The following is a 24,652-nucleotide window of genomic DNA, read 5'->3' as shown; positions in this document are numbered from 1 at the left end:
GGGACAGAGTATGACTAAGTTGAAGAAAAAAAAAAAAAAAAAAAAAAAAAAATATATATATATATATATATATATATATATATATATATATATATATATATATATATATATATATATATGCAATAAGAACACTAGGAACGTGTGTTTTATAAATGCAAGGTATCCACTGAAGATGTAATATACAAAAGTGCTCTGTTCCGTTTGCTTATTTTCTTAAGTGGTTACCTTGCGCATATATATATATATATATATATATATATATATATATATATGTATATATATATATATGTATCTATATATATTAGTATAACAATACTAATTGAGGATTTCAAATCTGAAATGAGTCTGAAATGTTTACGAGTTCCTCTAAAATATTCCTCTTCACCAAATGCAAACTATCTTATCAACAATATTTTTCAATCAATGCTCCTAAATATAACCTGTTTCTATTCTGCAAACATACATACATACATACATTCAACTTCTATGCCTACAACCTGGAGTGTTTGGCATGGACAACAAGTGTGTTTGGGGCAAAAAGAAAGAAAAGAAAAAAGAAAAAATAGATATATACAACATACTTTAATGGATACTATTGCTGATAATTTTTGTATCAGTAATATTATCTCCATGTGAGAATTTGTTTTGGTACATGGTATGAAAATACATCACAAAAATTATGGATATAAATGCACCATAATCATTCTACAAATAATGGGAATAAAACTATACATTCACCACAGATAATTACCATATGATGAACTTCAGAAAAGAAAATAAGAAAGAAAACTAAAACTTGGTAGTTCTTGCAATTATATTATTCGCCTATGGATGAATTGGTTCTATTTCATCTTTTTCCTCTCACCATGTCTGTCTCAATTTTCTTATTTAATATATTTTTTTTTTTCACTTGCAATGCAACTACCCAAACATCCACACCCATTAAAAACCACATGAAATGATATGATAAATGCTGTATGTGTGCACAGGAACAGTGGTAATTTGGACACCAAAATACTACAGTATTTTACAATCCAAAGCTAACATATTATATACGAAAGGCCCTTTCCTCTTTAAAGGGGAGTGGCCAAAATAAAATCACAACACACACTCGTATCATAAACAATTAAAATTCACTGAACTGTCCTACCCATCTCTGTACCTTAGAGATGAAGAGCTAATATACCTGAAAGAATGCACCCTCCAAGAAGATCATGTATTCCTCAGCCCATGAGGACCCTCTGACCCTCAAACTTAAAACAACAACAATAGCATCAATGAAGGCAAGATCACATACCTAAAAGACTGGAAATTATTTTCTTTACCACACCTTCATTTTTCTTGACAGCACATCAGTCATTATCAATAAGGAGCATATGCCGATGGGTACATCACTTGATTTTTGTACTGACATCATTCCTCACTACTTCCCCAAGCAAACCTCCATGCAGCCACCATTCCCGTTTCAAAGAGCTCTTTGCAGCACTGGTCAACTTGTTCCAGCCACGAGTTCTATGAATATCCCTGTCATCTCCTCCACCAAAAGTTCTCTCTTGTGGAGACAACCCTGTGAGTAGGATTAACATCGGGGAGATGTGCCATGTGCACATATAGCTGGAGCCGACAGTCACAAATTACACTGGTTACAGGCCTTGACCGAGTCTCATGGAACAGTCACTGATTTAATACTAAGCCATATCAGTGATGCCCCATAATTCTCTGAAGGCACTTGGTACCAAAGATATTGAGATGCTTCTTCAAGTTAGCATTTAATATTTATGTCTCACAGCCATACAGTAGGGCTGGGAGCACAAGGAACTTGGACATTTGGATCTTAGTTCCCCAAATAATTATTGAGAACACCATATACTTTGGTTGATCTAATGCCTAACATCATGAGCCATACCAATCTTTCAAAGAACTTCTAGACATGATCCACTAATTATGCACTACATTACCAAGATATGTGAGAAGCTCTCCAAGACCTCAATGTCCTCGCCACATGCATGAACAGACTAAACCACATCATCTAGTGAACCTCTAAATGCTTGGACCTTGTTGTTGGTCCAGGAGACCTGGAATCCCAGCAGTCCTGCCTCTCTGTGCAGTGATTTGAAGGTTGCAACCAGGACCTCCAAAGACTGCAAAATGTACAGCATCATTGACAAAGACATGGTTGATGACCTGTGTTGTCAATGGATGCTCTTTAATGACATTGATTGACAACTCTGTCCAATATCCAGTCCATGCAAGTGCTGGAAAACGTTGAGATGAGAAGGCACATAGGGGCGCCTTAACGAGGCTGAGGCTGATAAACAATATGGTCCTGAGCAGATCAATCTTAGCCTGCACTTGTTCAAGTGATGCAAAGCTAAATACTGTGATGGAAGTCTGCATAGCAGCAAAGACCAGCAGGAGGTTGTTGCAACAGTATTTGCACCACATCAAGGCGAGTCAAAGATCCTGTACATCAGTAAACATACTCATACACCACAGCCTTGTGTTGTCATGTTTTGTGCACAAGATTCACAGGCTCTACAAAACATGTACTACAAGCCTGATTGGATCCAGTTGTACAGTTCCCTGGACTTCTAAACTTAATGTCATTCATCAGATTTGTGTAGTCTCAAATCACAATTTTTATTTGCATCCAACTGAAATTAACTCGCAGCATGGCAATTATTAAGGACTAAACATAACAAATTGGAAAAAGTTACTCAAATCTTAAGAATATATGGAATATTGACTGCACCAGCACATGTGAATGGAAATGATATGTACTTTATGGCTTGGTGTACCACAGTACATTGTACAAAATATTGAGTAGAGTTGCACTCTCATAAATGTATACAGTCACACTTGTAAATAATCAAAACACATATTCAAGCAAATATTGCAATCACACTTGAATGATAAATTGCATTTGTTTTTGTTTTTTGTTTTTTGTGTTTTACTCCTTGTGAAATATGATTCTGTATATCACCAAACCAAGAATGAACCAGTTGATAATGCTGAATTCTTCTTCATGTTTGTTTTGATGTTTGGACATATGAGAAAAATGAAGAAAGACTAGAAAAAAAAAAAACATATTCACCTTGGTCTTTGGATCACATGCTGGACTCATGATCGACAGCTATTTCCCTCCCGGAAGAGAGCTCAAAGCTTGTGTGACCGATCTATGGGTAATGTTGTGACCTTACACGCACACACACCCCCAACTCCCAGCCCACAAGAGTTGGAGTAACAACTCGAAGCATAGCGATACTAAAATTTTTCAGCCCTGGACAGGATTCGAACCCGGACTGCCGTAGTGACAGTCAGGGACTCTACCAACCGCGCCACCGAAGGAGGTGATGGATGGAGTAAACTTGAAAGGAAGACCAAGAATGAAGTGGATGGATGGGGTTAAAGGGGCACTGGGAAGGAAGAAAGAGATAGGCGTGAGTGGAGACAAGTCGTGAATGGATGTGAAAATGATGCAGCTTGGTGAGATTTCTTCTTGCCTGTTCTGCAAATATTTGAGTGGTTAAAGGGGAAGGGACACATGAAGTGGTGATAGATAAACCAGCTTCAGTTGGACCCTACTGGAGGTACTGTGTCTCACTGTATTGTCTCTGACTTGTGCAGTGTGCGGAGGACAGGGATGATCTTTCATCTACAAGCAAAGGATAACAAACAGGTTTGGGAAGCCAAATACCAAGGAGAAGGTTTTGGAGAAGGGAAATGTTTAGATGGTTCTCTCATTTCACAGAACCTTCTCTTTTTTTTAGTACCGATCACTGGTTCTGGCACAAGCTGTTTACCATTATGCTTTGCTACATGTACATTCACAAGCAAAGGTTTTGACCCACCAAGATTTTTTTCAAAATTCAAAGTCTTTGTCTGACAACTTTTTAATTTTTTTATCTGTTCAAGAAAATTATCTAAATGTAAGCTAAATACTACATAGGAAGATATATCACATACTCGTATAAAAGTCATATTGATGTTGTGAGAACTGTTGTGTGGTTTAAAATTTTTGCTCATAACTACATACACTCAACTCACTCCACACAGCCCCACTTTCACCCTATCCCAGGGCAGGTTACCAGGGGGCCACAGGTCTCCTGCAATGGACTGACTGATACATAAATCACTGAGACCAATGAAAACTACCTGCAAATGGTGGTCCTGCATGAACACCATCTTCCTGCCGCCTATCTTTGGAACTCAGCAACACTTTCACCGCTATCTTGAAGTGCATGACACTCCATCTCTGACCTACAACTATATAACCTCCACCTTTTGCAAAAGGAGTGACTCCTCTCCTATTACTTTAAGCCAGTGACATAGAAATCCTTCCACACAACTTGAACAATTTCTTCACTAGAACTTGATTTCTGTTGCCAGCCACTGTGGAGAGGTATGTTTTCTGTCACTGAAATTTGAGGCTTCAATTATCATAACATATTCACTTGACAAAATCAGTATAGAAATTATTTGTCTTTCACAGTAAATTTAAGTGAAAAAAATCTCTTAAACAAGCAAGAAGTGTCTATGTTGGTCATGACATCCCAATGGCTTGGTAAACTGGGAAGATCTTGAATTTCAAGGAGTGTAGCATTCAGAACATAATCCTCTGTGCAATTCAAGAACAGGAAAAATTTGATGAATATATATATATATATAAATATATATATATATATATAAATATATATATATATATATATATATATACACACACAATCAGTATGGCATGTCAGTTTATTCTGTCTTAACTTAAGCCCACCTGCTATCCCATGTCTTACACTTGTACAATTTTGTAAAAGTATTTTGTTGTCACCATCCACGTCTTTCAATTAGACTGCAAGAATGCATTTTATGCAAACATACATGCATACATCTTGTCAAAGATACTGCACAGGGTCATGCATGGAGTGTACTCATGATGAAAGTCGATACTGTGTGAAGATCAAAACAATTTTGTTTTGATTCATCTCATTGCCTGAATTTCTCACAGAGAAATATAAGCACTTTTACAAGATGAACAGGATAATTGTGGAGAATCGAGTAGCAATTTCATCAAGGAGTTTTTCTTTTTATGTTGCACTGCCATCTTACTGTGGTTGGGAAACTATGTTTAAGTTATTCTCATAAAAAAAAGAGGGGGGGGGAGCAAGCATCCCATGACATCACAGTTATGCACAAAAATGTAGCATTCCCAACTATTTTCATTCATACTCATTCCCACTTATGCCATACAATTTTACAGGTTATTCATCTATTTACACATGTTCTAATAAATTTTTTTTTTGCTTTAGCACACCATGTAGCTTTAGAAATTTATTTCAAATTATGTTTTTCAAATAACTCTTATGTGTTTTGAAATTGTGTGTGTTAGGTAGCACGAATGAAGAAATTATAAGCATTACATCACACAGGCATGTGAATATTTTTGTTTTTAATTTTCTCCAAATTTCAGTCTTTCTTTAACTTTCATTACTATAGTAAGAATAATGGTATGTTAATTCATAATGTAGTATATGTTTATTTGCAAAGTAAATTAATTCTTGTGACATGTTAGGTGGTTTGATCCCCTTCCCATACCCATGGTAGGCATAACTCTAATGGAATCCATTCAATTTTCTACTTGTGCAATTTTCTAATTGCACAACAGCCAAAAGAATGCATATATTGTGTAAACAAATGAATACCAGTGGGAAAACCACTTACTCCCAAATATATCAATATGTATTTTGGCTAATACCAGATGATTTAATTGACCTGAAAAGAAATCCTGAACTGCCAAACAGACCAATAAGAGGGCTTTACATAATTTCATACCCCCTACTTCCAAACATCTCTTATTCAGAGAAATATATGAATTGGGACAGTTTTAGTTTAGCTTCCTACTCAAGTCTAGCTGCTTTTCGACTTTTCACAATCATTCATGGAGGGTCAATTTCAGTGTAGCCACTTGATGTACTATGTTGCATTAACATAACAATCACCATCATAATCACATAGTATTACATTCATCAGAAATCAACATGATCACCAATATATAATTACAAAGAGCACTGCCATCTCTATGTTACTAACTCATGACTACTACTAGGATCATTTCTGTGACACTAACACAATATTAACCACTTCTTACATTATCGGCATCACTGTAGTAGTCTTTTGGAATCATTAACTACTTGAAAATATAGTTCTGGCCATCAGATTTGGAGCAGGAAACAGTTCACCTTTTAGCACAATGATAACAGTTCAACCAACAAACAAATTTTTTGTGAGCAGCAATTTCATGCTATTTTGGAAATTTATTCCTGCATTTTTGTTTCAAAGTTCTCTGATAACAATGTAATTTGGTTTTCTACACAGGCACCAGTTCAAACATAGCCATCAAACAATGGTCCCAACTTTCTCTTCCTGAGGATTGATTTTTTCCTCCTAACGGACTCCTATTCTGGCCTCAATATGAGTAGACTGACCATGCCTTGATGGAAAATGAATGAAGAAAAAAATCTTCAACCCAGAATCTAATAAGATTCTATCTCAAAAGGAAACTGAACACACAACTGTGGGTTTAAGGGAGGAAACCCATTTGTTGCAAAATAGACTGAAGACTTTATAATGGAACCATGGGAAACTTGAAGTCAAGTACATAATGTCTGTTAAGTTCTAAACATCCAAGTTTAGAAACCAGAAAAAAAGTCTTTTTTACATTTGCTATTGTTTTGGTATTCACAATGAAATGTAATCTTAGGGGAATGCAAACGGATCTCCTTGCCATCACAGCAAGAAGTGAGGGATGTAAAAGGTCCTGCACAAGTTTAAAAAAGTTACGTCAATGGTGAATTTCAACCCAAATTTTAAAGGCAATAAATAATGTTCATAACAACAATCCATCAATCTTTCTTGTAAACTCCAGTTACTGGTTATTAAGCACCACAGCTTTAACTGATACACTTCTGCACAACTATGATTCATATTTATTTCTTTCACTCTTTGTCCTGCCCATAATTGGGTAGTTAAGCCATGCTAGGGTGTACATTATAAAATAAATTCAATCTCTTATTTGTTTTCAGGTAATGAATAAATGCTGGCTATTCTAGTCTGCATCATGTTGTTGCCTCCCTTCTTTGGCCTGTGGATCCTCTCTACATAGCACCGATATTTTCATTTGTGCTATATACATGACTTGTTTCATGTTTCTAATACATCTTGCGACAACATTTAAGTTTTCTAATCACTATTAAGCACTCCCTTTGGTTGATAGCCAAATTATATAATCCATTTCCTTAAATAATTTATTTAACTTCAGATTTCCTTTTGGTAATGAAGTTCCATATTGTGTTATGCATTTCCTAAACATTCACGAACGTTATTTTGAAGCACTTGAAATTCAACTCCTACTTATCGTAGCAGTTATGGACTTGCTACCTGATGACATTCTAGACGTATTGTTATCTGCCTATTTTGTTTCCTCCAAGCTGTTCGTCTCTGTCACGGCGTAGCAAATGTTCTTTGCCTCGCCTTGGGTGTTCCTTGTCACGACGACGCAGACCATCCTTGGGCTCTTTGCTCTCAAGGTAGATGGGTGTAACATTGCTTGGCTTATAACGACTGAAAAAAAAAGAAAGAAATTAGGATAGAATAAATCAAAATTCACATGTATTTCATTATATCCATGCATACATACATATACCAAGGGCTTTTTTCCTCCTTACAAGGGAGGTAGCCAAAGTCAAAGCCATATCCAGTCCTACCCATTTCATCTCCACATACTCCACTCCCATTCACCACCCTTCCCTCCCTCTTTTCTTGGCTCCTCCTTGATGACGGGACATCCCTGCATCTCACCCACTGCCCTGGGTCTGAAGCCATGTACCAAGACACAGCACATCCACAGCAAGGCTGCTTCATTTAATTGGCTATCCCCCTCTCCATCATGCAGAAAAAGAGAAGACAGGGAGAAATCCCTTTGGGCTATGTCAAAATATCATTCACACATACTTCCTCACCACCCCATCCCCCACCCACTCCCTTCCATGCATCACAGTATCATCCATACAAAACTATTCTCCACTCACCCCTAATCTTCTATCTTCTCCCTTTATTCCTCAACAGACATGCCTCTCTTTCCCAATGCCCCTTATACCTCCATCCATCCATCTAATTCTTGGTTGCTCCCTCATTTTCACTCCCTCTACCCCTGCCTTCCACATCTCTTTTACTAATCTTTCTTCACTCATTCTTTCCATGTGTCCAAACCATCCCAATACTCTTTAATCAACCCTACTCCCACCCTTTCCACCCCTGCTCTCCTCCTCACCTCCTCATCTCTCACTCTATCCAGCCTAGTAAGCCCTACCATACTTCTCAAGCATTTCATCTCAAACACATTTAAACTCTTCCTTTCTTCCTCTCTTATGTTCCATGTTTCTGCCCCATACAGTGCTATTGGCACAATCTCCTCTTAGCATTCATTCCCAAATGTATATTTCTCATTACACTATTTAATCCCCCAAGGCATTTCATTTGCTTCTCTCAACCTACATTCTACCTCCACCTCCACTTCTCCCTTTCCCGCCACCTTTGCCCCAAAGTATTTAAAGCTATCCACTTCCTCCAGTCTCTCTCCCTTAATATTCACTTCCAATTTGCTTCCATCCTTTCCCCTTGTACATCTCATCACCTTACTTTTACCCACATTCATCTTCAACTTCCTTCTTTCACATACCTTCCCAAACTCCATCACTAACCTCCTTAATCCCTACTCTGATCCTGCTACAAGTAGTGTCGTCAGCAAACAACAACTAGCTTATCTCCCATTTCTCTCCATTTTCTTGAACCATCTCCAATCCCCAGCCCATTACCCTTGCATTTACCTCTTGCACCACCCAATCCACATATAAAGTGAACAGCCATGGTAACATAATACCTCCCTGGTGAAATCCCACGTTCACCTCAAACCACTCACTCCTTCTATTTCTAATTGTAACACAGGCTCTACTACTTCATATATCCAAGCAACCACTCAGTAATTTTCTTCTGTTTTTCATTCTCCTTCCATTTTCCAGTCCATACATCTAATTGCACTGATACCATCCCTTCGCTGTTTGATGATTTTTCATCTTAGCATATAGATCAGTTGAGTCTAAACATTGAAATAAATTATTTAGTTTCTCTTATACATATGCATACAAAAGACCTTTATCCCATATAAGGGTGTGGCCAAGTCAAAGCACATTATTTGCCATGATTCTATGTTGGAGAAAAAAATAAAGAACAATGCCCTAAAGTATTGATGGTATAAAATTCACCTAACTGAGCTCTTATATAGGAACTTCATAAAATTCCATGGACTTTGAGTTCCTAATAACTTGAGATTTAATTAACAACATGAAGGGTAAAAAGAATAATTATCTACTTACGAGTAGGGTGAGTGGGGAACACCCACCACCAGGACGGGGTGCTTGTGGATATGGAGACGCCACATCCCTCGATGGAACCCACGCCCATCCAGGTCCCAGATTCGTAAGCACTGCAAAGAGATGACGAAATCCATCTTCTGTGATTTCATTCATATACAACTTGCCTGACATTACAATATCTCTTCCATATGCGACTTATGGACTAAGCTGGTGGCTACTAGTGGCTACTTGGGAGCCATAGGTCTCCTGCAATAGAGACCTGGGGCAACGGATTAACAGACTGATGCACAAGCCACAATATGGGGAACAAGTAAATCATTACATTTGTTATTATGTCATCTTATTCAATGTGGGAAAATTGCCTCTGCCTTGAATGTTAATGTAATGGTGTGGTGTACATAGTACCAGTGTGTAATTGATGTACTTTTACTTAATGAAATGAGAAATGAGGAGGTGGGGAGGAGAACGGGTGGAAAGGGACTTGAGGGATAGGGTTGATGAAAGAGTATTGAGATGGTTTGGACACATGGAAAGAATGAGTGAAGAAAGATTAGTAAAAGAGGTGTGGAAGGCAGAGGTGGAAGGAGTGAACATGAGGGGGTGACCTAGGATGAGATGGATGGATGGGGTAAAAGGGGCTTTGGGAAAGAGGGAAATGTTTGTTGAGGAAGGATGGGAGAAGACAGAAGATAGGGGTGAATGGAGAATGGTTGTGTATAGATGATGCTGTGATGCATGAGGGGGAGTGGGTGGCAGATGGGGGGTGAGGCAGTATGCATGAGAAATAAATTGACACAGTCTGAAGGGATTTCTCCCCATCTTCTGTTCTGCATGAGGGGATGGAGAGTGGGGGGGTTGCCAATTAATGAAGGGGCCTTGCTGTGGATGTGCTGTGTCTTGCAATGTTGCTTCTGACCCAGGGCAGTGGACAAGATGCAGGGATGACCTGTCATCCAGGATGTGCCATGATAAGAGGGGAGTGGAGGATGTAGGGTATTGGATGGGTGGGAGTGGTTTCTATGCCTTTGTTTTTTGGCTACCTCCCTTGTAAGGGGGAAAAAGCTTTTGGCATATGTATTTATGTATGTACTTAATGAATCATCAAAGTATTTTGTCACAATTTATTATATTCTTTTCCCCCTATGGTGGGGGAAAAGAATACTACCACCAAGTATTTCCATTTGGATCGTAAGAGGCAAGAAGAAAGGGACGGGGAGTGGGACTAGGCATCTTTCTCCTTGTAGCCCCACAGGGGACATTCCTAAACGAAAAAGTAAAGGCATAAGAGGGTCTGGGAGTTTTCCGACCAGCACCCTAAGGTTTGGGTCTTTTAATGTGCGTGGATGTGGTACAGATGAGAGTAAAAGGGAAGAGATAGGTAGTATGTTTGTGAGAAGAAAGATGGATGTGTTGGCTTTGAGTGAAACTAAGTTGAAAGGGAAAGGGCGAGGGAGGGAAGGGGTGGCTATTCTATTAAGTGAAGAGATAGGTGAATGGAGAATGGTTGTATATGGATGATGTTGTGATGCATGAGGTGGAATGGGTGGGGGGATGGGGGGTGAGGTAGTATGTGTGAGCAAAATTTGATGCAGCCCGAAGGGATTTTTCCCTGTCTTCTCCTTTTATGCATGGGGGGATGGAGAGGGGGGGTCGCCGATTTAATGAAGCAGCCTTGCTGTGGAGGTGCTGTGTCTTGCGGCACTGTTTCTGACCCAGGGCAGTGGACAAGGTACAGGGACCCAGGAGGTGCTAAGATAAGAGGGAGGGTGGAGGGGTATGGAGTGTATTCAGGGATGGAATGGGTGGGAATGATTTTATGCCTTTTCCTTTTTGGCTACCTCCCTTGTAAGGGGGAAAAAGCCTTGGTATATGTATGTACTAAGTGAATAATTTTTGAGAGGCCAAACTTGCTCCAATCACCACTTCCTTTATACTGGGGACCCAGCACTCCACATAGTAGCTCAACAACATTGCCACCTGGTGTCTGTTCACTGAATCACACAAATCCTATATGGCTGCCCTCAGCCAAATGACAACAACGAACACTCCAACAATGCTTGGTCTTTTCTCTCTCCCCCCTCTTAGTAAGGGGAAGTTGCTCCAAGTTACTCTCACCAAGCAACAACATATCCTTCAGCAGTGCAATGTCGATGCGAAGATGACAATCCTCCACACTAAGAGAAGAATTCAAGGCCTCCACCAAACTCTTGTTGTCAATCAAGCAGTGTACATCTAGGGTTTGGCATTTGACAATGTCCATGATAATTAATCTGTCTAAGATAGGAAGCAGCCTCAGCACACTCAACAACATTGGTTGACAGCTCTGACCTCACATCTCCAATCCAACATGGAAGCACTACATGCTAAATGGATCTATAGGTTACACCATCACCAAATGTAAATGTACAGCTAGATTTTTCTTCCCTCACCATAGCCAACTCTTCATCGCACAGGTTGTTCAAGTAATCATCCAACTAATGTTGACCACTAACTGTAGTTCAACAACCAGTATCCAATATACCACAATTTCAATACTCCTTGACCAAATGCATAATCTTAGTCTATTTGACATTTTATGCCTTTTCCTTTTTGGCTACCTCCCTTGTAAGGGGGAAAAAGCCTTGGTATATGTGTGTATGTATTTGACATTTTCATCACTGGCATATCCAACAAATACTGGCATTTGTATCATGTGTTCCTCACTATTACCACCAGTATCTCATTCATTGATACCCCAAAATGACACCTCATTATTCTCAGGCGAATGCAGACAATATCGAGCCCAATGGTAACACGAATCACATATAGTGAAACTCGGCCATTACGATCCAGAGGATTGAGTCTTCGATTAGTCCCTTGGTCACTCAAGTTAATTTGTGTTAACATTACTGCTCCTCTTTGTCTTCTTCAAAATCTGTATCTCTGTGATGGTCTATGTGGTCACTGTCCATAGGTGGCATAACAGACTTCTTTACTATTGTCACAAAAGACAGGCTCAGCTTTAATGCTTGTGGGACACTCTGCACCTACAGTGCTCATCACAGCATTATGCTGGCCACCCCACACACGCTTACCAAAACACAAATACATACCATAAAAACATATTTCCACACTTGCCAAGGTTCTAATACTGCCTCTCTTATGCTTCACTACATCCATCAAGCATTTGAGAAGATTCTCACACAAATTCCAGAAGGTCTGGGAAGGTATATTAATCCATGCCTCACATACAGCAGACTCAAGCTGTTCATATACTGGTTTTTGGGGAGCACTATGAGTTCACCAACACTGAACAATGAAACACCCCCAAACCCTGAGCAAGTCTGGGTGTTTGGTGGTCCCACAGGTGTACCGTGGGTCGCTACCTCTGGCCCAGTACATATGTCCACCACGGTTACAGGTGACACTGAAGGTGGTTTTGTCACTCCAAAGTACCTCAGACCACTGGTGAGGAGTCCAATCATGATATTTAAGTCCAAAATCCAGCCAACATTTCTTCTGCCACTTGGTAAGGATGGATTTCTTAACCTGCCAGTGGCTACTGTAGCCCAGCTTGGCCACCCACCTGTTGACTGTTCTTATGGACACCTCAGAAAGCAGAGGTGGGTTTTTTCTTTCAATTCTCTAGCAATTATGGTAGATGTACTCTCTAGCTGCTTCTTTGAAGGGACAGGCTGAGGTTTAGCAGTTGGTAACTCAACACCACCATTGGCCTTGAAATGTTTCATCCAGTTTCTCACAGATCGCTCACTCACACCAACATTTGCCACTATTTCTCTTGTCTGAAGACCAGCTTTGTGAAGCCCTATGATATGAGCTATAGTTATAGGCATTAACGACTTCTTTTTACCCATAGTCTTTTTACCCCCTCTCTGTCCCCTCAAGCAGAAACCAAGGGAAACCCAGACAAAAGATGGGACGGATGAGATAACAAAGGTGCAACACTTCCTCTCACCACGGCAGTCACAGGGGCACCGAGTCAGTATGTGGTGTTTGTTGGGAGGTAGTGACATCATGCTAACAGCTGGTACCTGACACAATGTCATGATGGACACATTTTAAAGTAGATTTCATATTAGTATAGTTGATTTCACTGATTGGTGACATCACAATTTGAGTCTCTCGCTCAGCCAAGTTGATTGAACCAAGAAGCATAAAAGGCATCACAGAGTCTGGTAGTCATTCCTTCCTGTGTAAACTTAAAGTATCTATGTTCAAACTCATTCACATATTCATTAATATTCTTATTTCTTCTGAAATTATATGAATTATGAAATGCTGCAAATTGACATTGACCTTTATCAGGCAATAATAATCTTTACACCATTTTCACTCTTCAGAACAGTTAAATTTCAGAGAATGCTGTTCTAGCTTGGCCAGTGAAAGATAAGTATATGGCTAGAGCCTGCTTATCTTTAAATCAGTTAACTCACACTATATGCTTATATCCTTTTTCCAATTTTCATATTCAGATTCATTATCAAACTTAGGAGGGCACTTAGAAGAGGCCATAACTATGCTCTGCTGCCAATGAGAAACCAAACATGCCCCAGTCACCACTTCCTCTATACTAGGAACCCAGCACTCCACATGGTAGCTTAACACCACTGCCACCTGGTGTCTGTCCAGAGAACCACACAAATCCAATATGGCTGCCCTCAGCCAAATGACAACAATGAACACTCCAACAATTTCAGTTTTGTGAAAATACATACTCATACCATTATTCTTAACCTTTGGTTACAGTAATTCATTCTATATTAATCTTTCCACACACCAGATAATTTCCTTAAGATGTAGAAGAGGTGGGGGTGAGGATTTCTCTAAGGTTAAAACCCATCTTGATTATCTCATCAATTTGGTGTCATATTTCATATATCTTCTATCAAATGCAACTCTACTCAGCTGAGGGTGGAAAAAATTTGAAGGACAAATACAACACTCCCCTGCTCCCAAAGGATCAATGTTAACTCACCTTTGCCACCTGCAGCCAGGTACTGAAGTCTTTATGGTGTTCCATTTTGATGAAAAGCAAGTAGGTCTGCCCCGATGTGTCGGGTACAAAGTCCTCCTCACATGGGCTCTTTGAGTGGTCGAGGACAACACCTCGCTTGAGCAGCCCAATGATGTGCTCCTCATAGGCTTCCTTCTTCAGTCTAAAGATTCAAGTAAGAGAGTGCAAATAATAAGAATAATTTACAAAACTGTAAACCATGCCCCCACAAAATATATATAAAATACATACATATACCAAAGGCTTTTTCCCCCCCTTATAAGGGAGGTAGCCAAAAAACAAAGGCATAAAAACCACTCCCACCCACTTCATCCCTAATACACTCCACTCCCCTCCACACTCTTCCCTCCCTTTTATCTTGGTACCTCCTGGATGACAGGTCATACCTGTATCTTGTCCACTGCCCTGGGTCAGAAGCAGTGTTGTAAGACACAGCACATCCACAGCAAAGCTGCTTCATTAAATCGGCAACCCCCCCCTCTCCATCCCCTCATGCAGAAAAGGAGAAGACAGGGAGAAATCCCTTTGGGCTGTGTCATATTTTTCTCACACATACTACCTCACCCTCATCTCCCACCCACTCCACTTCATACATCACAACATCATCCATATACAACCATTCACCCCTGTCTTCTGTCCTCTCCCGTCCTTCCTCAAAAGACATTCCCCTCTTCCCCAAAGCCCCTTTTACCCCATCCATCCATCTCATCCTTGGTTGCCCCCTCTTGTTCATTCCTTCCACATCTGCCTTCCACACCTCTTTTACTAGTCTTTCTTCACTCATTCTTTCCATGTGTCTTAACCATCCCAATACTTTTTCATCCACCCTATCTCCCAACTCCCTTTCCACCCCCATTCTCCTCCTCATTTCTCACTCTATCTAGCCTAGTAACCCCTATCATGCTTCTCAGACACCTCATCTCAAACACATTCCAACACCTTCTCTCTTTTTCTCTTATGTTCCATGTTTCTGCCCCAAACAGTGCTGTTGGCACAATCACTCATTCATGCAGTCTCCTCTTAGCATCCATTCCCAAATATCTATTTCTCATTACACTTTTTAATCCACCAAGGCATTTACTCGCTTCTCTCAATCTACATTCTACCTCCGCCTCCATTCCTCCCTTTCCTGCCACATTCACACCCAAGTATCTAAAACTATCCACTTCCTCCAGTCTCTCTACCCTAATACTCACTTCCAGTCTGCTGCCATGTTCACCCCTTGTACATCTCATCACCTTACTTTTACCCACATTTATCTTTAACTTCCTTTCATACACTTTCCCAAACTCTGTCACTAACTTCCTCAATTCCTCCTCTGATCCTGCTACAAGCGCAGTGTCATCCGCAAACAAACACTGGCTCACCTCCCACTTTTCTCCATTTTCTTTAACCATCTCCAATCCCTGACTCACCACCCTTGCATTTATTTCTCGCACAATCCCATCCATTTATAAATTGAACAGCCAGGGCGACATAACACATCCCTGATGAAGTCCCACCTTTACCTCAAACCACTCACTCTCTCCATTTCTAATCCTGACACACACTCTACTACTCTCGTAAAAACTCTTGACTGCTCCTAAAAGCTTTCCTCCTATCCCATATATCTGTAAAACCTCCCACAGTGCCTTCCTGTCTACCCTGTCATAAGCCTTTTCCAGATCCATAAAAGCCCAAAAAACATCCTTACCTTTTCCTAAAGCTTTCTCACATATCTATCTTACCACAAAAATATGAACCACACAACCCCTACCTGTCCTAATTCCACACTGTTCCTCACCAATTACTCCCTCTGTTCCTCTCTTAATCCTCTCAATTGAGACCCTCCCATAAGCCTTCCCAACTAAAGAAACTGATCCCTCTGAAACTACTACACTCACACTTGTCTCCTTTTCTCTTGTAAAGTGGAACTATATAGGGAGTCCTCCAGCACTCTACCTTCTCTTAAACAAACATTAAATAACCTCACCAGCTAGTCCACCATCACTGTACCTCTTTTTTTTTTTTTTAACCTGCTCTCATCATCTTAACAACTACATTCACCTTACTTCCCACTGCAACTACCTTTCCCTCCCTAACCTCCTTCACATTTAGCAACTCCCTAAAATACTCTGCTCATCTTCCTCTTACTGCCTTCTCCTCCATTATCGTCTCTCCATCTGCACCTTTTATCAATTCTTCTCTACTTGATTCGCCTCCTCTTCCTCTCTTAATTTTTTTCCAAAACATCTTTTTATTACTCTCAAAATTTTCTGTCATACTCTTACCCCATTTCACATCTGCTCTCATCTTTGCCTCCTTTATCTTATGCTTTACTTCTTTTCTCTTTTCTTTGTACCTCTCATATGATTCCCTCGTCCTATTTTGGAACCAATCTGTGAAAGCTCACTTCTTTTCTACAACCTTCTTTGCTTCCTCATCTCACCACTCACTACCCTTCCTTCTATTTTCTCCCATCCTCCATCTTTGCACACCTTGTGACCCTCTCCTTGAATCATCCCTATTCCTCCTCCACTCCTAATTCTACTCTGTCCTTCACTCCCTCTAACTCCTCTCTCAGCTTCTTCTTGTACTCCTCCTTTTTTTTCTCATTTAAGCAGTTTACTTTAAGCACCTCCCCACCTTCTGTCTTTTTCCTCTTTCTCCATCTATCCTCCACTCTCAACATACCTTCCACCAAAAAATTATCTGATATTCCCCCACTCTCTCCCCTTAGAACATGTACATCCTTAACTCTTCCTACTATACTCCTGGTTACCACTATATAGTCCATTAATGTTCTATCTACCACCCTTCCATCCACCACCCTCTTCCATGTGTACTTATGCTTGACTTTCTTCCTAAACACTGTATTTGCTATGATCAACTTTCTAGACATCTCCATCATCAACTCTCCACTACAATTTTTTCCTGGAACTCCACACTCCATCTATTGGTTCATTTCCTACCCTAACATTAAGGTCTCCCAACACCACTACATTGACATTTCTCCCTAATCCCTCTATGCACCCATTTAAATCTATCCAAAATCCCTCCCTTTCCTCTACACTCTTCTCACTACCAGGCCCATATGCACTTACAAAAACCCACATCTCCCTTTCCAGTTTCACCTTCATCCACATTAATTTTGAAGAAACCTCCTTCCACTCTACTACAAACCTATTTCTTCACTAGTATAGCCACCCATTCTCTCCCTTGTCCTCTCTTCACTCCTGAGATCCTCCCAACTACACTCCCGAACTCAAACTCGCCCCTCCCTTTCAACTTAGTTTCACTCAATGCCAACACATTCATCTTTCTTCTCACAAATATACTGCCTATCTCTTCCCTTTTACTCTCATCTGTACCATATCTACACACATTAGGGTACTGGTTGGAAAACTCCTCCCAGACCCTCTTATGCCTTAACTTTTTTAGGAATGTCCCCTTTGGGTCTACAGGGAGAAGGATGCCTAGTCCCATTCCCATCCCATTTTTGTCCCCTCATAAGACTGAAGTGGAAAGGCTTGGTAGCATTATTATTTTCCCCAACCACAGGGTTCGGTGAAATGCGAAAATGAATATTCAGAGAAATGGTACAGGAGAGTAACAAAAGTGGGGGGGGACAGCATAATGGAGGGACAGTCACAGTACAATAAAGTATCATCATTTCTCTATGAATAGAAATTTTCTTCACCAGGGACAAAGTGATGCATGGTTCTGGTCTGTAGGGGTGCCCCATATAGACCCAAAAGTATCAGCTACATGCTACTTAGCAGCTTTTAACCCCACAATAACATGCAGCCAATACTCCAGACTGGGTATAATAATAAAAGAAATAAATAGATCTATTCTATCTACACAGCAAGGGCTTCTTAGCCCTTACATGGGAGGTAGCCACTCAAGACATGCACCCACTTTAACCCATTCCACTCCCATCCATTACCCATTGTTTCCCTCTTATCTTAGCTCTTCGTGGATGAAGGGTCATCCTTGTCTCCTTTCAATTGCCTAGAACAAATAAATGAATAAAATAAATATAAATAGATATATGAAAAAAAAATCACACTTTTGTTCCATCTGTATCATATCAACTACCAAAAATTAATTTCTAAAAGCTTCCTATGCACTCTTTTACAAAAGGCTCGATGGAAAACAGATTTCCTCGATTTCAATTTTCAGTGTAGCAAGTGCATGAGTACCATTATAATTCATTCATTACATACAGTTTTACAACACAAATACAACTCAACTTTTATCTTTCACTTTATATTATTTTACATAAATACACATACCAAGGCTTTTTCCCCCTTACAAGGGAGGTAGCCAAAAAGGGAAAGGCATATAATCATTCCCACCCATTCCATCCCTGAATACACTCCACACCCCTCCACCCTCCCTCCCATCTTAGCACCTCTTGGATGACGGGTCATCCCTGCACCCTGTCCACTGCCCTGGGTCAGAAGCAGTGTCGCAAGATACAGCACATCCACAGCAAGGCTGCTTCATTAAATCGGCGACCCCCCATTGCATAAAAGGAGAAGACGGGGAGAAATCCCTTCGGGCTGCATCAAATTTTGCTCACACATACTACCTCACCCCCCATCCCCCCGCCCATTCCACCTCATGCATCACAACATCATCCATATACAACCATTCTCCATTCACCCCTGTCTTCTGTCCTCTCTTGTCCTTCCTCAACAGACATTCCCCTCTTCCCCAAAGCCTCCTTCACCCCATCCATCCACCTCATCCTAGGACTTCCCCTCATGTTCACTCCCCCCACATCTGCCTTCCATACCTCTTTTACTAGTCTTTCTTCACTCATTATTTCCATGTGTCCAAACCATCCTAATACTCTTTCATCAACCCTATCTCCCAACTCCCTTATTTTAATAAACACAAACACACACACATTTAGAGATGCCTACATAAGTGAAGCTTAAGAAAAGTTGATACATAGGAGCTATGATATATGCAAAAGTAAACAAGTATAAATATAGATAAAAATAAGTACAACAAATATATAAAGCAGGAAAGGTATATACAAATTTGAAAGGATGAAAGATAGAAAGGAAAAAAAAAATAATAATATAAAACAAAATAAATTGAAAATGAGACAAGAAAAAAATATTTGTAATAAGAGTAATTTGCAAAGTAATAAGTTACAAATTCAATACTATTCAACCCCTTCCATAATACATGATACTTTTCTTTTCTGACTATATTTACTGCTACATGCAACGAACAGACAAAAGACACTGAACACCTCATCTCACTCTGTCCAACTCTCACCTTACTTTAGACAACACAAAACTTCTTCCTCAAGTGACTTCTGGGCCAAGATGGTGGCTGTTGCCAGTTACCTGAGGGTTATAGGTCTCCCGCACTAGAGAGAGACCTGGAGCAATGGAGATTGCTGCCAAAACATCTTATCATCTCAGTGGTAATCAATCAATCATTCTGGTTTCTTTTGCAGAAGACCCACAGCATTCTCTGTGTGGCATATTTTTGGTTGCCATGGAGTTGTAGACAATATCAATTAACTTCTTCGGTACCAGGTGCCTGGTACTAGTACTGACCAGCCTGGTAATAACCAGCCTGGTACTGGCCAAAATACCGTACAAGGAACTTATACAGTATTTTGGTCAGCACCGGGCTATTTCTCTGATGCTCGTTGACCGAGTGGGTTAGAGCATTGCTACATGAGGTGGAGGTCAAGGTGACAGCAGTTCAAATCTTGCCACCAGCAAGTTGGACCAAGAACATGGTTAACTGAATTCCACACTATCAAGTTCTCTGTATGGGGCACCATTCTAGCCTCCTGACAGGGGAGTTTGTGACATTAAACTGAATCACTAGGCTATTTCATTTGTTTCCATAGTTTTGATTGATTCAGTTTAAGGTCATGAAACTCTCCCTTTTATGAGAGCTGAGATGGTGTCCATTACAGAGGACTTTGTAGCATGAAATTCAATGAAATACACCCTTGGTCCAACTCACTAGCAGCAGGGTTTGAACTACCATCACTATAACCTCTGCCACAAGTAGTGACACTCAAACCTGCTTGGTCTGCAAGCATCCTACCATGGTACTCCTTCAATAATTAAAGGTTTAGAAAGAAAAAGGCACAGGGAATAAATAACGAAAGAGACAAATAATGAGAAAACTAAGAACTATAAAAGGTGAGGAACCTACACCAGGAGGTATATAACTAGCTGAAGCCGACACCTTTGCCCTACGTGCCTGGACTGTTGTTGTTGTTGTTGTCGTTCCCTAGACTGTCTGTCAGAGCAGTCCCGTCTCCCCAAGGAAGGCCACAGCCGAAACTGGGTTATCCCACAAATCCTTTATAGAGTGTATGTTGTGTTGTTTGCGTGCATGATTGTGTATAATGCAGTCTTCCATTATGTGTTGTATGGTATGGGGTGAAGTGTTACATCCTGGGCAGCTGTTCACAACACGGTCGTCCAGCCTCTTCTGGTAGCTTAGAAGTGCTGGGTGGTGACCGCATCGCAGTCTGGCCAAGTGGACTCTGTCCTTTCGTGGGAGAGAGGATTCAGAAGGGTGGATATCAGGGGGTCTGGCATGCAGCAGTGTGTTGTCTTTCAGTGTGTTAATGGAGCGGTGAGTGATATGATTATGAATATGTTTCCGGAGGCTGGTATTTGGTGGTTGTGGAGGAAGAGAAGAGAGTATCTGTGCGTAATAAAGGTCTTTGGGTGTAGTTTTAATGTTTCTTGGTGTGTGTGGGTGTTCTGCTATGTAGTGTAGCGGGTGTGATGTGTTTGTGGTGGCTGCAGCAAGTGTTTGTGTGCCTCTCATGTCGAGGTGGTCCTTGACTTTGAGGACTTTTGTTTCATGGTGTAAATGGTCTGTAGGTGATGTATTTGTGCAGCCTGTAATTGTTTTTAGGGCTTTGTTTTGTATGATTTGAAGGGTGTTGTGGTGTGTCTCACTGAGATTAGGAGCCCATGCAGGACTCGCATAATTCATCACTGAGCGTATGCATTGTTTGTATATTGTTATATTAGTTTCTTTGTTTTGTCCAAATGTTGTTCCTGTGATTGACTTAAGTGCGTTAAGTCTAGGTGTGCATTTGTTTTTTATGTTTGTGAGGTGTTGTTTGAAAGACATGGATGTATTGTATGTTACACCAAGAATTTTCGGTGTGTTTGTGTGTGGTATTAGAGTGTTGTTGATGTAGAGATGAGGTATGTATTTGTGTTCTTTTGTCCAGTTGGTGAGAAGTGTTGCTGTAGATTTGGTTGGAGCTATTTTGAGTCTGTTTGTGATGAACTGTTGGGAGAGCAGGTAACTACAGTAACAGCTGAGAATTGGTGAGAAGTGTGGGATTCAAAACTACAACTAATAGAATACAAGACCAACACGGTTCGGATTACGCCACCAGCACACAAAATTATAAAAGTATCCGCAGAAAGGGGCAAAACTTACAAGTCAATGTCCTTGAGTTCAACGTAAGGGATGGTGTTGAAGGAGTGCTTCTTGAAGTAAGTGTCCTGGAAGTATGAGTTCATGTTGAGCCCTGAAGACCCAAAGTGGTAAGTACGGCTCACGTCCGGGATGATGCACTCACGTCCTCGCCGCATCTCGGGCAGACGCATCCACATGTCCCAGTCCCACATCTGAGGAAAAAATATCAACCAGTGTAGTGGTTGTATATACTTACCAAAGGCTTTTTCCCCCTCACAAGGGAGGTAGCCAAAAAAAAAACAAAGGCATAAAAACCACTCCAACTCATTCCATCCCTACATACTCCACTCCCATCCACCCCCTCCCTCCCTCTTATCTTGGCTCCTCCTGGATGATGGGTCATTACACTGCAACCACTACCAAAGTAAAGGTAGTGGTTGTAATGTAGTATGAAATTAATTCATAATTCATATCTGTGTATTTACCTATGTGCATCCTTCCACACAGCAAGCCACCATACACCAATACGTTGGTGCCACACAGTGGCGGTTCTTCCTATGGGCGGTACTTGGGAGGGGGCGGCATTGCAGTTGTTGATGCTGCAATGTCAGCCATTCAGGAAAGATTTTCCACCTTGGAAAATGTTGTTTTGTGAAAGTTTTGGTTGTCTTGAACTTCTTATATACATTGTGGAGGGGGAGAAGCCAAGCATTTTATGTACATTGTGGAAGGGGGGCGCCGAAGGTGAGGTTCGCCCAGGGCGCCATGTAGGCTAAGTCTGCCACTGGTGTCAAACATATATATTACTATGTATGACTATGCATATATTCTATCCACACCTGGCCCTATCTTTCCCTGTAACATCTTAGCATGTAGATGCTCTATGTATATGTATCCATGTCCATAATATAATTCTGTATATACTATATGTCCTACATAGGTTAGATGTGATAAATATGTAATACAATTTTGTATATACTATATCTCCTACCTAGATAGGTTAGATGTGGTAACTCTGTATGCCCAATCAGAGATGCCCACAGGCCTACAACCTAGGGTCAGTAAGCTGCTTGCACTAGTGCTGTTTGAATCACTGTATGGGTGTTAATCATAAACTAAATAATACCACATAACCCTGTGTTTCATTTACTCCTATAGCCATGCATGATCTTATGGTGACACACAGCATACCAGCTTCTTAACATATATTGTAGACAAATACAGTCATATTACCAGTGCTTATCCATAACTGTTATCATCCATGTTCATGAAAAATGATTAGTATCTTGCAATATTAGCCCCATCCTTTAGACCAGGGATTACCAAAATACAGCTGCACTGTACATGTCTTTTTTTTTTTTTTTTTTTTCAAACCTCTTCAATATGAGTCAAATTCTTGTGCACAGCATCAGATGCCTGAGGTACAATGATTGATGCATCACAATACTTGCATTATAAAATATAGTCACTACTGTATTACTAATTCTCTTTCACTGTGTAATAATAAACACACAAAACGTGATCAAGCCAGTTCACAGAATTTGGGGGTCACTCAAATACAGCTATAAAATAAATACTGTATAATCAAGACACCAAAATCGGCATCCTCACATACCCACTCATGCCTCATGACACCTTCGTAGGCATCATCATATGGAGGAGGTTAATTAAGATTTTTCTAACACATCTTTGGTAGAATATTCCAAGTGTAAATATTGAATAAAATGATTATGTGGTCCTCATTCATCATTCTCTCAGTTACCTGGTCAACTCTGAAAAAAGTTTGGTGACCCTTGCTTTAGACCAGTGGTTACCCTTAGGTCGTGACCCAAAGTTGGGTCACCAAGGATTTGTGGACTTGTTATTTTCCCAATATTCCTATTCAAAATATCACCAAATTATTAATCCTGATTGTAGAATTCCTAAGTCATTATTATCTAAGGTTAACCAAAACATTGTTTCTGTCACATGTTTTTACAAGCACAATTATTCTATAATCTAAATAAAAGTGTTTATGAACGTAAGGGTAGCCATGGTCGATCTGGGCAGGATTTTGGGTTGTAGCAAAAAAAAAAAAGTTATGAGCCACTGCTTTAGATGATGACAAATATACAACAATTCCGCCCATATCTGAACACTGCAGCCCAATTAGTTCAGATATGGATGGGATTACTGTACTTGCAAAGCCAGAGGATGAATGAACCTTTGCCTTCCTGGTCATCCCTACTCTTCCATCTGACAGTATTCACCCAAACCATTGATGTTAAAAAATACATAGAGACCCTATGGGCCATATAAGGATACTGTAGTTTATATAGAAATCCAAAATTATGATTTTAAATTTCAGAAAACTATGTATCCACAATATTTTCTGTACATCTTCAAATACAAAGGAAGAGCAAATAAGGAGACCAACTGGTCTACAGAAAGAGTGAGTGAGAGAGAGAAAAAAAGGTTCAGAATAAATATATACAGTACTCGTCAAAAGTATGCAACCCCTACTCCCTGCAGCTGCTTATTCATGACAAAAATAGGAAAGCATTTTCTGAGGTGAAATTATGTAGATAGAATGTATCTGGCAACTTCCTGCTGTCATGCTGGTCCAACAGAGTGGAATGTGAGGGAGAACTCAGCCAGTTGCTCCCACACTGCCATGAGAAGAGCATTTACAGGTAACCCCTCTCTTTGGGATCTTGCCTTTTTTCACACTGGTTTTCTTCATTTCCATTGGGTCTGTATCATTACCATGGCCCCTACAAAAGAATTAATTAAAGATATAATTGCCCAAGTCATTGGATTA

The 24,652-nt window shown here is 40.2% G+C and overlaps 1 protein-coding gene across 2 annotated transcripts in view; it reads right to left on the bottom strand.

Moving 5' to 3' along the window:
• Window positions 1-265: 265 nt before the first annotated feature.
• Window positions 266-24,652, bottom strand: part of LOC143024604 (protein O-linked-mannose beta-1,2-N-acetylglucosaminyltransferase 1-like) — a 570,350-nt gene continuing 545,963 nt past the window's right edge. For both annotated transcript variants that reach the window (XM_076183458.1, XM_076183460.1), the window contains 4 exons: window positions 21,874-22,064; window positions 14,398-14,578; window positions 9,423-9,532; window positions 266-7,611 (listed from right to left, as the gene is read on the bottom strand). In XM_076183458.1, coding sequence (XP_076039573.1) covers window positions 7,452-7,611; window positions 9,423-9,532; window positions 14,398-14,578; window positions 21,874-22,064 — 642 coding nt within the window. In that variant the 3' untranslated portion in view covers window positions 266-7,451. The remainder of the gene's footprint in view (window positions 7,612-9,422; window positions 9,533-14,397; window positions 14,579-21,873; window positions 22,065-24,652) is intronic.

This window comes from Oratosquilla oratoria, chromosome 4, assembly GCF_046742065.1.
Source record: "Oratosquilla oratoria isolate Oo_2021 chromosome 4, ASM4674206v1, whole genome shotgun sequence".
Lineage (NCBI taxonomy): Eukaryota > Metazoa > Arthropoda > Malacostraca > Stomatopoda > Squillidae > Oratosquilla > Oratosquilla oratoria.
Note: the sequence above shows the minus strand (reverse complement) of the source record. Positions and strands in the feature narration are given on the sequence as shown.